This window comes from Dasypus novemcinctus, chromosome 17 (assembly GCF_030445035.2).
Source record: "Dasypus novemcinctus isolate mDasNov1 chromosome 17, mDasNov1.1.hap2, whole genome shotgun sequence".
Classification (NCBI taxonomy): domain Eukaryota; kingdom Metazoa; phylum Chordata; class Mammalia; order Cingulata; family Dasypodidae; genus Dasypus; species Dasypus novemcinctus.
This window is the reverse complement of record NC_080689.1, coordinates 67,142,724-67,160,866: the sequence shown is the minus strand read 5'-3', so window position 1 is coordinate 67,160,866 and position 18,143 is coordinate 67,142,724. Positions and strand designations below refer to the sequence as shown.

At 41.7% G+C, this 18,143-nt stretch overlaps 1 protein-coding gene across 1 annotated transcript in view; it reads right to left on the bottom strand.

Annotated features, from left to right (window-relative positions):
• The window catches only part of DGUOK (deoxyguanosine kinase), a 44,396-nt gene extending 26,253 nt beyond the window's left edge, over positions 1 to 18,143 (bottom strand). Inside the window, exons 1-2 of the mRNA XM_004482063.5 lie at positions 18,002 to 18,143; positions 6,025 to 6,137 (exon numbers count right to left, since the gene is read on the bottom strand). Of these exons, the coding sequence (XP_004482120.1) occupies positions 6,025 to 6,137; positions 18,002 to 18,143 (255 nt within the window). The remainder of the gene's footprint in view (positions 1 to 6,024; positions 6,138 to 18,001) is intronic.

Sequence of the window (18,143 nt, the reverse complement as noted above, 5' to 3'; positions counted from 1 at the left end):
AACAGAAAAAATGTTAATTGTTTTACTGATGGATAATGGGATTACAGGAATATTAGTTACTGATTGTTACATAACGAAATGCCAAAATTTAGTGTCTTTTAAAAAAAACACACAGAAACACTCATTGGCTCATAGTTTCTGTGGGGCAAGAACTTGGGGAGCAGCTGTGCTGGGTGTTTCTGGCCCAAGGTTTCTCATGAAGTTGTAGTTAAGATGTCTGACGCTAGTCATCTGAGGGCTTGACTTGGCTGCAGGATATGCTTCCAAGGAGACTCACTGGCACGCCTGTTAGCAGCAGGCTTCAGCTCCTGGCTGTGTGTGCCTCTCACAGGGCTACTAGAGTATCCTCAGGACATGGCAACTGGCTGCCCCCAGACAGGCTGATCCAAGAAAGAGAAAGACAGAAGCTACCATTTCTTTTTAGAACTACTCTAGAAAGTCCACTACACTCTATTTATTAGAAGTCAGTCACTAAGTCCAGCCCACATTTAAAGGGAGAGGAATTAAACTCCACCTCTTCAAGGGAGGAGGAGCAAACCATCTGTGGTTATAACAGATGGTTACACTCGGAAAAAAAGATACATATTATAGTCTATAAGGAAAAATTAATTTCAGAAACAGACACACGAAGAGAACTTACTAAACAAATATCCTCAATAAGCTGATATGCATGCCAAAAAAAAGTAACACAATTCAGGGTCAGAACAACAGAAAAAGGAACCAAAACAAGTCTACGATACCCTATTCCATTAGACTACATCCAGAAGGTCCTGTTCAGCCATGGGTGCTACTCTTAAAAAGTGAATTCTAGAGAGAACTACCAAGATGACGGCGGAATAAGGAGCTCCTAGAGTCAGCTCCTGCTAAATGGCAGTTAGTAAACACCCAGAGCTCCTCTGGAGCTAGCTGAAGCACCTGTCTGGGGGTTCCAGGAAGCCAGAAGAGCACCCTGCAACATCCTTGAAGGAGTGGAAAGAGGAGACTGCCCATCTGCAGAGAAGATTCTTAAGCAGAGCGCTCCAAGCCACAGAGGCCGGTGCCCATCCTCCATTGGAGGCACAAGCTGCCTCAGGAGCTGTTATGTGGCTGAAATTGAAACGCTCCACTTCCCAAAAATGGGAGAGGAAGAGATGGTTGGGCACCAACTTTAGCTACTTATGAGTAAGTTTAGTGGGCTAAAGCATAATCCTGAGAACAGCTAAAGTTTGAGCCTGCCCAAGTCAGGAAGAGGCTGGGAGCCGCCATCTTAACTCCACACCTGGCACGAGGGGAAGTGGGATGGACTGAAAATTCCAGTGCTGGTGGGAACTGGCTTCTTTCCATCCAGATCAGATTGCAGCTCTAGCCTAAGCCCCAACCCCACCTCCACCAGGGAGGAAGCTGCGGGGACCTGCGCCAGCCTCTCCAGGAAATTACCAGCCAAGCCACAGATTCCACACGAGTCACCCCAGGAGCTATTCTGTGGCTAGAATTGTTAGCTCCATTTCCCAAAACAGAGGAGGAGGGAACCGCTGGCTGCTGATTTCGGCTAATGATTGGTAGACTCGGCTGGCTAAGGTATTACCCTGGGAACAGATGAGGTGTGAATCTGTCCAAGTTGGAGAGGCCAGCAGCCACCATTTTGTCTCCGCCCCCAGCCTGAGGGGAAGCTGGGTTGACCAAAGATCACTGTTAAGGTAGGAACCAGTTCCTGTAACCCAGATCAGCCTGCAGCCCTAGCCTAGGCTTCAGCTCCACCTCGGGCAGGGAAGAGGCTATGCCTCCATAGTTACCAGCCTATGCAGGTAACTGCCGTAGGTACCTTTGGCTGGCACAGACTGAAAATCAGAAGTCTACCAGGGCAACTGCGGTCATCTTGGACCTGCACTGCAAAGATTACTGCCCACAACTGCAGCTCTATCTCCCCAGGCAAGGGAGAAAGGGGTGTGAAGCTTCATCAGTCTCTCTGGGCAACTACAGTCTCGGCCTGCATGACTTGGATTCTTCCACACAGCTGTGACTCTGTCCCTATCCCTGGCAAAGGAGAAAGTTGGGAGAAGCTTAGTTGGTCTCTGGTGCAATGAGGGCTATAAGCCTCCACAGCTTATAGCTCCAATTACAACCTTGGCTCCTACTGCACAACCGGCAAGGGAGAAAGAGCAGGAAGGCCTAAACTAAAGAGAAAAACTACACCCAGAATAAATACTCTAGTAAGTCAGATGCCAAGACTACAACAAAAAATTACAATCCACACCAAGAAAGAGGAAGACATGGCCCAGTAAAGGAATGAGATAAGCCTCCAGGTGACATAGAGTTGAGACAACTAATCATAGATGTTCCAACAAATCTCCTTAATAAATTCAATGAGATGGTTAAAGAGATTAAGGATATTAAGAAGACACTGGATGAGCACAAAGAAGATTTTGAAAGAATACATAGAAAAATAGCAGATCTTATGGGAATGAAAGGCACAATAAATGAAATTTAAAAAACAGTAGAATCATATAGTAGCAGATTTGAGGAGGCAGAAGAAAAGATCGGTAAGCTTGAAGAAATGTCCTCTGAAAGTGAACATACAAAAGAACAGATGAAGGAAAGAATGGAAAAAATTGAACAAGGTCTCAGGGAACTAAATGACAGCAAAAGGTGTGCAAACGTATGTGTCATGGGTGTCCCAGAAGGAAAAGAGAAGGGAAAAGGGGCAGAAAGAATATTTGAAGAAATAATGGTAGAAAATTTGCCAACTCTATTGAAGGACATAGATATCCATGTCCAGGAAGCACAATGTACTCCCATCTGAAAATATCCGAATAGACTAACTCCGAGACACATACTCATCAGAATGTCAAACGCCAGAGACACAGAGAGAATCCTGAGAACAGCAAGAGAAAAGCAATGCATAACATATAAGGGATACCCTGTAAGTTTAAGTGCTGATTTCTCACCAGAAACCATAGAGGCAAGATGACAATGGTCTAATATATTTAAAATACTACAAAAGAAAAACTTCCAGCCAAGAATCTTATATCCAGCAAGACTCTTTCAAAAATAAGGATGAGATTAGAATATTCACTGATAAACAGAAACTGAGAGAATTTCTAAGCAAGAGACCAGATTTTCAGGAAATATTAAAGGGTGTGCTAGAGGCTGAAGAGAAGACAAGAGAAAGAGGCCTGGAAGAAAGGCCTGGAAGAGAGTCAAGAAATGAAGATTGATCAATAAATGTAACTAAAAGTGTCAAAAGAGTGGTGAAAATAAAATATGACAGATAAATCTCAAATAGTCAGGTATACACTTAACCAACAATGTAAAGCACTTGTATTCAGAAAACTGCAACTCAATGTTAAAAGAAATCAAAAAAGACCTAAATAACTGGAAGAACATTCCATGGTCATGGACTGGAACACTAATTATCATTAAGATGTCAATTCTACTCAAACTGATATAAAGATTCAATGCAAACCCTATAAAAATTTCACCCAGCATTAAGAAAAAATTGAAAACACAATTACCAAATTTATTTGGAAGAGTAAGGAGTCCTGAATAGCCAAAAACATCATAAAAAGGCAAAGCGAACCCTCATCTCCAGATTTTAAATCATACTACCTAGCTATAGTGGTAAAAACAGCATGGTACTGGCATACAGACAGACACACAGACCAATGGAACCAAACTGATGGTTCAGAAACAGACCCTCACGTGTATGGTCAAGTGATTTTTGACTAGCCTGTCAAACCCACACAGCTTGGACAGCACAGTCCATTCAACAAATTGTGATGAAGAATTGGATATGCATAGCCAAAAGAAGGAAAGAGGACCCCTCTCTCACACCTGATCCAAAAGTTAACTCAAAATGGATAAAAAACCTAAAAATAAAAGCAAGAACCATAAAACTTCTACAAGAAATTATAGGAAAATATCTTCAAGACCTGGTGGTAGGTAGTGGATTCTTAAAAGATGTAAGAGGACTGAGATGGACTACTGATGTTAAATGTATGTAGAAGTTTTAATAAGCTTTACTGTAAAAGTATGGAAATGTATAGAGTGGATGGTATCACACAGTGAGTAACAGCTGGTTTATAAATGGGGATGTGGCTGAAAATGGCAGTCTAGGTATCTAAATTCTGCCAAATGACAGAATGCTAGAGAATCATCTAGGAACTGAATAGCATAGTAAACCAAGAGGTGGATGAGAATTGTGGTTGATGGTACAGATGTAAGAGTGTCCTCTGTGAGCTAGAGCAAATGTACATCACTACTGCACGGTGTTGGGAATGTGGATAAGCATGGGAAAAATACAGCTGGAGTGGCCCCTATGGACTGTGGTTAGCAGTAATAATATAATATTCTTGCATCTATGTGAAAGATGTACTGTGTTGATAATGAGGCAGTTATGGAAAATGTGAGCCAAATGTACACTATGGACATGGTAACAATCAGATGATATTATCTTATCTGTAGCAAATGTTCCGCCACAGTGTGGTGTGTTGATGGAGGGGTGTTGTTTGGGAATTCTGCACATGTGCATCATTGTTTATAAGGTTACAACTTCTGTCATAAAAAATATATTTAAAAAATAATAGGGTGGGTTGGGGGAAAAACACATCAAATGTAATAAGATAAGGACTAAGATTAGTAGTAAGATTTTGACAAAAATCTTTCATAATTTGTAACAAATGTCTCACGACAATGCAAGGTGTTGGTGGAGGGTTGATGTATGGGACCCCTGTATGATGTTATGCATGTTTGCTTTGTAAGTTCACAACTTTTACTATACACTTAATTGTTTATGTATATTCATATATAAATGACATAAAGATAATAATAGGGTTGTTTGGGGGTAAAAACCTTTGGTCAGTAGTAATATTTTGACAATTCTCTTTAATCATTAGTTAAAAAGGTTTAACAACAATGCAAGTTATTGGAGGTAGGGTGAGTTATGATGTTATGTATGTTTGTTTTTTAAGTTCACATCTATTATTATACACTTACTGTTTATGTATATTTCTGTATGAGTGATATACTTCAATAAATTAATTTTTTAAATGTAAAAAACAAAAAGTGAATTCTAAGTGGAAAACTATCAAACTGAGACTCATTAACTACACAAAGTTACCTCAGAATGAGGATGAGTCTGGAGGAAAATGGGGTGAGGAGTGGGGGGCGCTTGGCTTGAAAGATAGAAAACTTAGGTGGAAAGGCAACAGGCAAATCACAGTCTTCAACTATATTCAGGGTTGCCATGTGGAAAAGTGAAAAGACTTTAAGAGATAAAACTTGAACCAATGAGTCAGAGTTACAGGGCAGCAATGTGGCTAGAGAGAAGACAGAACCTTCTAATAATTAGAGTTGTGAGCAACAAGAATAAGCCCTCAGTGACTGTTCCAGGCAGGCTTCCTCCTGCAGCCTGCAGCATGGTGCTGCCACCCCCCAGCCTCCAATAAGGTTCAAGTCCAAACTGCTTCTTCCCTACTCACACTGATGGGGCTGGGGTTGAAAGTAACTCGGCAGCCTTTCCCAGAGCAGAAGAGCTGACACCAGGCCTACCCCACTAGGTGGAAGTGAAATGTACAGTGCCTGGCAGAGCACATGCTTTACAAATGCTTCCTAGTATTTCTGCCTTGACTCAAAGGGGAACAGAATGCTCTTGAAGGTCCCTTCCAATTTCTAAAAGTTTATAAATAAGTTTAAATGACTAAAATTAACTATTAATCATGATGGTCAGCTTCAGTGATAATGATATAAAAGCTTAAGGGTAGGAATGACAAAACTAATCTTCAAAGCCAGGATGGCTGGACATGCTTTGGGAAACCACAAAGAAAAGAGGCAATCACTTATATAGACATATAAAAACCACAAAATCAAAACTAGACATATTCAAATAAGCTATATCCTCCCTGGTGTATGTGGTTTGCTTTCTGGAATGAAGCTACTTTAAAACAGAGACTCTAACTGGGTAACTTTCCCTACTCAGAGCAAATTAAATTATTACAATTAGTTTACCCACCCACACCTGCCAACTACCCACCACAAATGAAAACTTACTTTTTGGGTGTCAGCAGTCTGGATATTCTGCCATGTTGCTATAGGTTCTGTAGCTACTTCCCACTCTGGGTAAGTTTTCGTGAGTAACTTCACAAACGTGGACTTTCCCACAGCTGCAATGCAAACAGCATGTATTGGGTCTCTTCCCAAATCAGTGTTGAAGGAGAAGAGTGCTACTAAACTCTACCACAAAGGCTCACCTCAAGGAAACAAATACAGTCTCTCCAACTGCAAAACTCAACAGGGAGCAGAGGTGGCTCAAGTGACTGGGTGCTTCCCTCCCACATGGGAGGTACTGTGTTCAGTTCCTGATGCTTCCTAAAAAAAGACTACGAACAGAGAGCAGACAGCAAGCTCAAACGGGGATGGGGAGGTGGGGGCGAACTGGGGAGAAGATAAATAAAATAAATCTAAAAACAAAGAGCTTCAAAAACAAAAACAACGAAGAAACTAGGTAGCCAGGCCATTGTCTGCCTAGCTGGAGCAGGCCACGCTAACCAGGGTACCATAAGAATACAGGCAACAGGGAGGAAAATATCTTGAAGATTTGATTTGCAATTTTAATGTCCCAATCTCCCAGAGCCAGGGTATTGAATAAGAGTTGCAAAATGTAATCAAACTGTCAAAAGTGCACGAAATCAGTTACATAAACTGTCAAGTTTAAGTCAATTAATCTGTTCTATGACAGTGTAAAAACTGGCAACTATTTCAAGACAGAAAATGAAAACAAAGATGATGACCTTCATTCAATCGATAAATCTAACAAATTTTCATGAAGCACTTACGACATGCTAATAAAGACTGTGTCAGGCCCTGGGTTTACAATGGGAAACAAAACTCAGGGCAGATTTTGCCCTTACAGAGCTGGTATGGGAAATGGATACTAAACAAACACACAAGTAACTAATAACAAAGTGCTAGGAAAGAAAAATACAGGATGGCCCTAATATAGCTCAAGAGGTCAGGGAAGGCCCCTCTGCGGTAAGACCTGAAGGATGAGTTAGCCAGGCCAATAGCAGGGAAGGGGCAATCCAAGGCAGCAGGAGTAGGAACAAAGGCCCAGCACACAGCAAGTCAGAAGAGAAGCCTGAAGCCCTAAAAGGCGGCCAGCGTAGCTGTGGCTGCAGCATAGATGAGGCAAGATTGGCAGGCAGGCAGGGTGCAGGTCTGAATTCTAGTCTACGGGCAATGGGAAGTCAATGACAGATCTGAAGTAGGGGAATTACAAGAGTCCATCTCATTTAAAAATTATCACCTTGCCAGCTGGGTAAGAATGGACTAAAGCAGAAGTAGGCATACCAGGTGAAAGATAACATTATCTTGGACCAAGGCAGAGGAGATGGAAAGTAGTGGCTGCTTTGAGAAATACTTGAGATGAAACTAACCTAGTGCTACACCATTCTAGTTATCTTTTCCCATTTACAGCAATGTCTGGTCCATACATCTCCTGAACTCCAGACCCATCATCCAAAAGCTCTCCAGAAATCTCCACTTCAACATCCCACAGGCACTTCCAAGTAAATACATTCCCTAAGAACTCTCTTCCTCTGGTATTGCAGACCTCAGGATATGACGGCATCATCCACTCATTGTCCAGGTCAGAACCTACTCATCTGGCAAATCCAAGTGGTCACTAAATCCTTTTGTATCTATCACTGAAATTTTCTACATCTGTCCTTTTCTCTCCATTCCCACCTCCACATTCAAGATCAGATTTTCTCAGATGTGGCTCAAGTGGTTAAGCACACGCTTTCCACATGAAAGTTCCCAGGTTTGGTTTCCAGGACCTCCTAAAAATGAAAAAAACAAACAAACAAAAAAACCCCACAAAGAAACAACAACAACAAGCAAACAAATGTAAAATCCAACTCAGGAGAGCTGATGTGGTTTGGTGGTTGAGCGCCGGCTTCCCACATACAAGGTCCCGGGTTCAATCCCAGCCCCGGTACCTCAAAAAAACAACAAAAAATAGATCAGGCTCTCATCATCTCTTGCCTCTGACTCCAGCTATGCCCCATCCAACCCATCGTTTACACTGTAGCCACACTGCACACAGAAGACTGCTTAAAACTCTCTGACAACTACCTGTTGCCTTTATCACAAAATCCCAACCCTTTAACGTGGTCTACAAAGCATATCAAGATCTGGCTTCTGCATATGCCTTTCTGGCCTCAGATTCCCTTCAAGCATCCTGAGCTCCTGCTGGACCAAACTACTTGCAACTCCAATGATACTATGTCCTCTTCTAAGAGTATGACTTTGCATATGCTTTTCCCATTTCCTGGAGCACCTTCTCTCCTCACCTTTGACTCCAACTCAAATGTCAGGATTTTGTTCAGATGTACTTCCTGTGTACAGCCCTTCCAGATTCTGACACCTCCAGGCTGGAATGGCTGGGCCTGGCCTCATGGGTAAGACTCCACCACAGCAATTGTAACTGCATAAGACAGAGCCTCTCCAGGGCAGGAACCAAAGTCCAGCCTAATGATCTGACTAAACAAATAATACACACATCACATTAATAACTTCTGTTCCCTATAAAACTCACATCTGTTTAAGAAAAAAATCACAAAAACGAACTTTAATAGTGCTTTGGGCAATTGTAACAACAACTTATACACACAATGGGAGCCTCATTTTCCGCTATCTGAAGTAGTCCTTCTCAAGAGAGTATCAACCTCAAAAGGAACCCAAATGGAATCAAGATAACAAAAGGGCATCTCTTCCTAGCCAAATGCACCAGCCATTCATGGATACTGATGGAAAGCAAAGAGATGTCTCAGCAGAAGTGCCCACACATCCAATACGTGACATTTATTACACACCACTCCAACTCCTCTCTGCATACACAGGATAAGAACAAACAACAGGAAATTTGTGCTTTCTGTACACTCAGCTCATCTCTTGGTCCCCACCTCCATCCAACTCACACGGGCCTCTTCACATTTGCTCAGCCTCTGCTCTTCCTACACTTCCATGAATAACTGCCTTCCCTTGCTCTTTGGGCCTGTCTAAATCCTTTCTCCCTACCAAGCCCCAGGTCTCACATCCTCCACGAAGTTCAGGAATTCTTTACCTCACAATGTATTCCTAACACACTGGTCAGTTGAATCAACCAAGAAATATTAATCAACTGGCACTATATGTTTAGTATCGAATTGTTTTCTGATGGTCTCTTGGGTATCAGTTTTGGTTTTCTAACAGGATCTGAATCTCTTGGGATTGGGCTCCAGGAATTCACATTTTAAAAGCATGTCCCAAGTGATCCTGATGCACACATATATTTAGTATTGCTATCTAGAACAATCTGATAAAAATCAGTGAAGGAGGATTTTTAAAAATCTGGGCTCCACACCATATACCAGACTACTAAATCAGACCGTCTGGACTTGTCATGGAGAACCTAATATAACTGGGGTTGTACAATATCAGATAACTACCTGCTCTAAGTAGCTCCCATTGAAAAATATTTAGCCCAGCTGTTCAATATTTAGACTGTGAGTCCTTGAATATGTTTAAAACATGGTCCCTGTCTTTTGGCTAAAGAGCTAGTTCTTCTAATAGGAAAAGAGGAAGGTAGTTTATTTGTTAGGCAGATGGACCTGAATGATTGTGAGAATTACATTTTTTAAAGTTATGAATATAAAGTTAGACTGACTTACATATTTTAAAAGTTAAAAAAAATAGACTTTTCAGTTAAAAATTACTCCAGGGATCAGAGGTGGCTTAAGCAATTAGGTGCCTCCCTCCCACATGGGAGGTCCCAGGTTTGGTTCCCACTGCCCCCTAAAAAAAAGATCAGCACGCGACAGACACAGCAAATGCAAACAAGGGAGTGGGGAGAAATACATAAAATAAATCTTTAAAAAAAAAAAATTACTCCAAAACATCATTGTTGGAAAGAAAAGACTCTGAGGGTTAGGGTAGGCCAACTATACCTTGAGATCAGACACTATTAATTCATCTTAAGGGCAGTTTCTGAGAAACTGACTCATGTCGTTTAAACACATAAAACCCAGAATTTCGACAGATTAGATGTAATGGGAAATATGCAGTTCCAATTACTGGAATAGTCACATGATACCCAGGGCAACATCCTCCACCTTGTACCCAAATCCCCATTCCCAGACTTCTAGAGAGCCAGATTAGTAAGTAGAAGCTGTTTTAGCACAGAATCTGCCCAAATGGTGGTCGAAGGTCAGAGGACAGTGCCATTCATGTTCCTGTCGGGCACAGAAAGTCTGGGAAACTCACCACAAGGCAGTATTTCTTTAACTACACTCCACTGGAACTCAGCTGTGCAAGGCACCACCCATAAATGTCAAATAATTATTTTAAAATAAATTCAAAGTTATATGTGTATTATTCTTAAAACCAGACACAGCATAATTTTTTCAGTGCTGTGATAGCTGAACATAATCCTGCTTAGATTTTGTTGTCTTGTTACAACAGCATTGGGATTGGGATTAAATTATATGCCCCACACGTTATTCTTTCATAGTTTGTGGCAAATGTCTCGTAACAATGCAGGTGTTGATGGTAGGCTGATATATTATGCGTGTTTGTTTTATAAATTCACAACTTCACTATTCACTTATTGTTTATTTATGTTCATGTATAAATGATATACTTCAATAAAATTTTTAAAAAAATTATATGCCCAGAAAAATATGCTAAGCTAGTTAATCTAATTTTAAAACCTTACTCTAGTCCTGTGGGTATGAATTCACTGTAGACAGAACATTTTGAAGATGTTATTTTTACTTAAGATGTGGTCAAATAAATCAGTTTGGGCTTTCATCTGGATTACTGGAGTCCTTTGTAAATTGAATGAAATTCAGACAGAGAGAGAGAGAGAGAGCCACAGGTAGCAAAAAGCTGGAAGTCAAGAGAAACCAGAAGAGAAAGAAGATGCTCCATGGGCACTGCTATGTGAGAGAAAGGCCAAGAACCAAAGACTGCCAGTAGCCAGGCCCAGAACATCAGTCTCTGGGGAGAAAGTATCTCCTTGATGACACCTCGATTTTGGACTTTACCTTGTATCAAAACCATGAGCCCATAAAATCCCCCTTAAGTCAACCTACTGTATGGTTTTTGATTCAGCAGCTAGGAAACCAACACAGACAGTTGTTTCGAAGTGTTCAAAGGGGCTCCACAGCAGTGGTGAGTGGTTCTCCTGGCTACAAAGGCCTCCTCCTAGTGACCAGAATACCTGTGATGACTACAAGCTTCTCCCCTGCAGACACGACTGGGTAAACTGAGAAACTGCTCTCCTTTTCTAGTCTCTTATGTACAACACCCTCCATTATCATAGATTTACCAAAATTTAGTTAGATCCCAACTTAACTGCTATCTTTCAAAATACTTTCAATATCATGAAATTTAGGAGGTATCAAATCTCATAACCAGCATATTTACAAAACTTCCTTTAGGGAAGGGGTTCTTAACAAGGGGCCCATGAGCTTGAACTGAAATTAAAAAAAAAAAACAGTATTCTTGTGTGGACGTACTGGTGTGAGTGTATTTATTAAATAATACACAGTATAGTGTGGACTTAGTAAGGGGTCCATGGCTTTCACCTGATTGGCAAAGGGGTCTATAGAACAAAAAATGTTAAGAGCCCATTTTAGGGCCTTGGCTATCACTGCTCATTGTAATATGTGCCATGACTCAAAAAAAGATTGGAGGCACTTTCTTGGAATGTAATACTTCAACAAATTGATGTTTACCGGTACCATGACTGTCATTTCACAAGCTGGACCAAAGGTTTCTATTATTAATGTTCATCTTTTCCTAAATCATGTTTTTTCCCTCCACGAATTTTTCTATAAACTATGATGCCTATTATTATGCTAAAATGTAGTAATAAGATAGTATCTCAACTAATATGCAAAATAACATATTCTGTTATTTTAGACTTAACACAGCTATACTTTGGGGCAGTTTTAAATATATTCATCACCTTCCGGCATTTTCTTCTCCTCAACAAGATGGAAAAAATGGAGAAAATTTCCAATTCTGAAACCCTTTACCAAAAATCAAACAAAAGCAGTAAATACAAAGCTATCTTTTTTAAAAGTTCTTCCACAGAAAATCTAAACCCTTACTTCAGAAACTGTATTTGATGCTATAGTCACTTACAAACTCATCCAATCAACAGATGTTTATGAATATATATTAAGCATTAGGCACTATATAAAACATTGAACTAGACTGAGATCTTGCCCTCAAGGAACTTAGACTCCAACCTTGAGACTAAGCACCCAGGCTCATCTAGACTTTGGGCCTAAGAGCATACTGAGCAAATACTAAAAAGCAGTCAGCAGACTTACAAGAATATTTTGCCCTGATACCTTGTACTTTTTTCCCATGGGAAACTGTGCTTACAAAAAACAAAAACAAAATTTCCTCGTAGCTTCCAGGGTAAGGTCCAAACTCCTTCATTCAACACAGAAGACCCTCACTAAAGGACTGCCTGAACTCTCCCCAGCTCCACTCTGTCCCCACGCAGAGTTAATTACTGCCTGTTCTGGTTTACCAAGGAATCTCATGCAAGCACCTATCCCCGCATTTATCGCACTGTAATCATCTGTTTACGTATTGCTCTTTCCAGCTAGACTAGGAGCTCCGTTTCTGAAGATGCAGACTGAGCCTTATTCCTTTTGCATCCTATGTATCTAGCTAGGTACTTAGAATGAAGATGGATGGAGGGAATTAGGTAAATCACATAAATAGACTCCAGTATACATGTTTGAAATAAAAAAGGCTTGTCTCATCCCTGCCCCCCCCCAACCTGTGGATTCTGTCCAATAATTTATACTCAATGAAGTAATGTCAAATCACTTATTAGTGATGTTAAATCATTACTTTTGAATGCTGGAGGAAACATGTTATTAGGGAAGCCCTCCACTGCTCTATGCAGAAGTCTCCAGACTATGAAAGTGTAAAAGTTTCCTTTTCTCTAGTGCGGCTTTCAAAATAAAAAGTGAGAATGGTCTGAGATGACTCACTGACAAGTATTTCGTACAGCAATCCTTTCTTCAGTTTAGGTTTGAAACCATAAAATAACTGGCTTTGGAAGACAGTGATACACTTCAGTGATAAGTATTCTTAAGATAAGCCAGATATTTTACATTTTAGCTATTTTAAGGGGTGCTAGGTCCCCAGCTTTTGCCTTGCAACCCTACATTGCATATGGCTTCATAACTCAGGTAGCAGCCACGGGCGCTACTTCACTCACCCATTTTCCTTACATGCTGCTCTCTGCAGGGTACAGTCCTGCAGAGAGCAGACTGGCAGGACTACAAGAAAGCCCCTCTAAACATATTTAGCTTCAATTAGAACAGGGGCTCACTTTCCCCTGCTCAGGTTTCCCATTTGGGTACTCTCACTCTGATTTGTTTTGGGGATGCTACCCACGATGAAAAAACAAGGTTAGCTCTCGATTTGATTGTAACAGCTTAAGGTAGTCCCTCTCTGGGTACCAATGACTAACTTCCACATGGCTATCACAGCACAGAGTTCAAGCATCTGGTAAACGCTCACTGAATGAGTAAGTTTCAGTGCCAGTCATATGAAGATGAACAGGACACTGAGTGGCTCCAACTCAGAGAAGGTGTTGAATGTGCCAACAATCTTAATAGAGCTGAAGAACTGCTACAGTGCAGGACAAAATGTGATGAGAGTCACAGAGGAGGCAGTGACTAATTCTGTCTGGGAAGAATCACCAGGGTGTGTGGGGTGATGAGAATAGTGGGAGATGAATCTAGAACAAGCCAGATTAAGGTCCCCGAGTCTACTCATTAGTCACACTTTCCTTGGGCAAACACATTCACTTCCAAGGCTTCAGCAACTATCCCCACAAGTCAACAACTTCCAAAGCTGAATCTCAGCTCCCATCTCTCTCAGACTCCAGTCATTTTCCAATCTACCTCAGAACACCTCTCTCTGGATGTCTCACAGACACCTCACACACAAAACGAGTCACTCTTACCTCCTCTTCCTTTAATTACTCCCTTCCTGCTTTTAGTCAGTGTCCAAATGAGAAACCTCAGTGTCATCCTTAGTCCTTCCTAATACCTCACTTCCAAGTGGCCACCAAGTCTTGTCACTCTTACTTCCAAAATCTCTCTCAAACCATTACTTCTCCATCCCACCTCCCCACTTCTGTTTGGCCCCGCATTTTCCCTCCCTCCAGCTACTACAATAACCACAAAACTAGTCTATCTGCTCCAAACTCTGTGCCAACTCACTTATTCATTCATTCAGCAAAGTGAATGCAAGGCACTATGGGTACTGCAGCAAACAAGACAAAGTAAGAGCCTGCTTTAGGAAGCTTGTTTTCTAGTCACTCACTTCAGTTAATTTCCTTTTCAAATTTAATCTGACCACAACACACACCATGTTCAATTCTTTAGTACCACCCCAATGCCTACAGAATAAACTCCAAACTCCCAGCATGATCCACAAGGCTCTCACAAATCCTAACCTTCCACTCTCTTGTCCTGCTACTCTTTCATAGGCCCCTTAAACCACAGGCACATCCAGATACTTCCTTTTTATTAAAAAGCAGATGTAGCTCAAGCAGTTGGGTGCCTGCCTACTACACCGGTGTGTGTGTGTGTGTGTGTGTGTGTGTGTGTGTGTGTGTAAGTCCCAGGTTCGGTTCCTGATGCCTCCTAAAGAAGATGAGTATGACACGATAGGCTGGCGTGGCAAGCTGACCCAACAAAATGACAGCGAGATGATGCAAGGAGATGGTATAACAAGGAAACACAATGAGAGACATAACAAAAGGAGCAGAGGTGGCTCAAGCAATTAGGTGCCTCCCTCCCACATGGGAGGTCCTGGGTTTAAGTCCCAGTGCCTTCCAAAAGAAGAGCAGATGCCACCTCCCACCGCAACAGAGCTAGATGCCACAGCCACAGAGCTAGCCGCCGTAGCCACAGAGCTAGATGCTGTCTCCCGCTACAATGAGCTAGACTCCACCACCGCTGCAACAAGCAGAAGCCACAAGCCAGCAGATGCAGCACTGCCTATGGGGAGCAGATGTGGCTCAGCCCATTGGGCACTCGCCTCTCATGTGGGAGGTCCCAGGTTCAGTTTCCGGTGCCTCCTGGAGAAGGCAAGCAAATGAGCAGACAGACAAGCAAAACATCTGAGGGAAGGAGGGACAAAGGAAAATAAATAAAAAAATAAATCTTAAAAAAATAAAAAAGGTATAGAAGCTTTATCACATCCACTGCTGTGTTCAATTACTTACAGTAAGCCTCTATTGAAGGAGAAACTCTGGATAGTTTAGGAAGCAAAGGTCAAGAAAATTGGAAGAGGAAACTCGAACCTCACCTGATGGCCTGTCCAAAAGTCTTTATTTCCTGAAGCACTTTGGTACCTCTCTGGGCTCTAAGGATAGCGCTGCCTTTGGGGATGTATTTCCCATAGTATAGGAAAGAACATCTGTAAATAACACTGTTAGGCATTAAATAACACCCTCCCTTCTCATACCTTTCAATGTTTCTGGTTTGGATGGAGAAAAATACACAGCTGTGGTGACTGGTCTCACTTTAAATTCATGCCCACTAACTCAACTTCTTTCTAGTTGAATTGCTGGACAGTATTAAGGACCCATTAGACCATTTCATGTTTTCTCCTCTCTCCTCAAACTCACTGAGCTGACTGACCTCACTTACTATTTCACTGAGAAAACTGACACAGTCAAAAGACCTTCCACAAGTTTCCAATACACCTACTCCAGTTGGTGCTCAGAGATTTTGCCATGCCTCACCACTAAGGATAAACTGTTCCAGTGAAATCTGACCTCTTGGTCATTAAATCCCATTACTTCTTTTTTTTACTTAAATGCCATTACTTCTTGCTTACTTGAAAATTGCTCCAGCAATTCTATCCTCTCTCCTGCACCAATTTATCCCCTCTCTACTAGACCATTCCCATTAGCTTACAAACACCCTATAACTCCTCCCACTAAAAGAGCAAATAATAAAGTCTAAATCCTGCTTCCCATGTTAGCTACCAACCCATGTCACCCCTTTCTAGGAAAATTCTTCCAAACCGACTTGTTTCAACCCACTGTCTTCAATTCCTTACCTTTCATACTCCTTGAACCTACTCCAGTCAGGCATTCATCCCACCAATGCAAAAACCTGTTCATTTCAAGTTTACTCATTTATTTTAACAGCATCACACATTCCTCCCTCTGACCACCTTTTTCAACTTGGCTTCCAAGATATCACTCTCTTCTGTTTTTCCTACTAAATCAGTGGTCATCCCTTCTAAGTCTCCTTTGGTGGTTCTTCCCTATGTCCCCAATCTCTTTTAACATTTGTGTGCCCCGCTCAGTCCTTTCCATCAACACACACAGTCCCCTGGCCCTAAATACCATCTACAAATATATCTCCAGTTCAGGGAGATTGTGATCTTCAGACTCATATATCCAACTGCTCATTCAACATCTACACTTGGATGTCTAATAACAGTCATACAAAAAATTTACTATGTCTGAAATCAAAATCTTGAGTCTCTTCCCCCAAAACCTGTGCTTCTCAGTGTTTTCAATTTAGGGAAATTGAAACTCCAACTTTCAAGTTGCTCAGGCCAAAATAACTGGAGTTATCACTGGCTGTCCTCTTTCTCTCATATACAACATCCAATCTGTCACCAAATCCTGATGACCCTATCTGAAAATATAAGATGAACTACAAGCTCTATACAATCTGGCCACCCCTTGCCCTTCTGATCTCATCTACCCACACTCTATTGCAGCCACAGGGGTTTCCATCTTGTTCCCTGAACTCGCTTTCCACATCAAGACTTTGCACCTGCTCTTCTCTCTGCCTGGAAAATTCTTCTCCCAGTTATTCAAATGCTTCACTCCCTCCCTGCTCAAATGCCACCTTTCCCATGAGACTTTTCTTGACTACCTATTTAAAACTGTAACTCCCCTCAATTCCTCACCCTTGATTGTTCTCCATCACATTCATTACCATGTAACATACTGTTTACTTGGCTTATGTTGTTTATTGGCTGTCTCTCCCACTAGAATATTTAAGTTCCATGAGAGCAGAGATGTCTATTTGTTTTGTTCACTCCTGTATCCTCAGGGCCCAAAACAGCACATGGTAATGGCTCAAAGGGTTATTTGTTGAATGAATGAGAAATGGTCAGTTTGCAGCTAGAATGTTTTCAAAACTCAACACTTGCTCATAATCTTTAGGATTCAGCACCTTAGCAAGTAAAAGCATCAAGTTACAATTTAGTAACATTATACTGAAATGTCCTGCTTTCACTTTGCTTTTTGATGAAACTTACTAATGATTCTGTTTACTCTTGTAATAAAGTTATTTTTAATTTAATAAATGTTAAGTTTAGAAATTAAGGTGCTTCTGAGAAAAATGTTTTAAGAAATGATAGCATGACTAGCACAAGCACATGGCAAAGTAGTTAAAGGAGGAATGGAATGAAGAAGGTTTGGGAACTCTTTAAGGGTAGGGTTGGTGATAAAATACAGGCCGCCCAGTGGTCATATTTTAATTTCAGATAAACAAGGAATAATTTTCTAAGTATAAACATGTCCCAAATATTGCCTAAGTCATACTTACACTAAAAATTATTCCTTGTTTATGTGAAACTCATTTTTGGCCGGGTGTCCTGTTTTTTGTTTGCTTTTCCTAAATCTGGCAACCCTATTTTAGGAGAAGAAACTGCAACCTGCTCCGCGGGGCCTCCTTTTCCATCATTCAGAACAAGCTAGCGGAAGCCTCTCGCCCTATTTGGCGACTGCACGGGTTTAAGTCCCAACAAACGTGTCCCTGCGGGCGGGTGCTGAGGGCCGCGACCTAAAACTCAGAAGGCAAAGGCCCACACCCTGGCCGCGCAGAACCAGCAGCCCCGCTGCGTCAGACGGAGGGATTCTGGGCCTGGCTCCCTTTCCTAGCCTCTCAGGAACCTTAACGGCCCTTACCAATGTTGCCTTCGATGGAGAGCCTCCGTGGGCGGCGCCCCGCGTGCAGTCCCCTGGAGCGGGGCGCGCCCTCGAGTGGGCTCTGCGCCATGGAGGTGGAACGTGCCCGCAGCAGCCTCGGAAACAGCCGACTGGCAGCCAT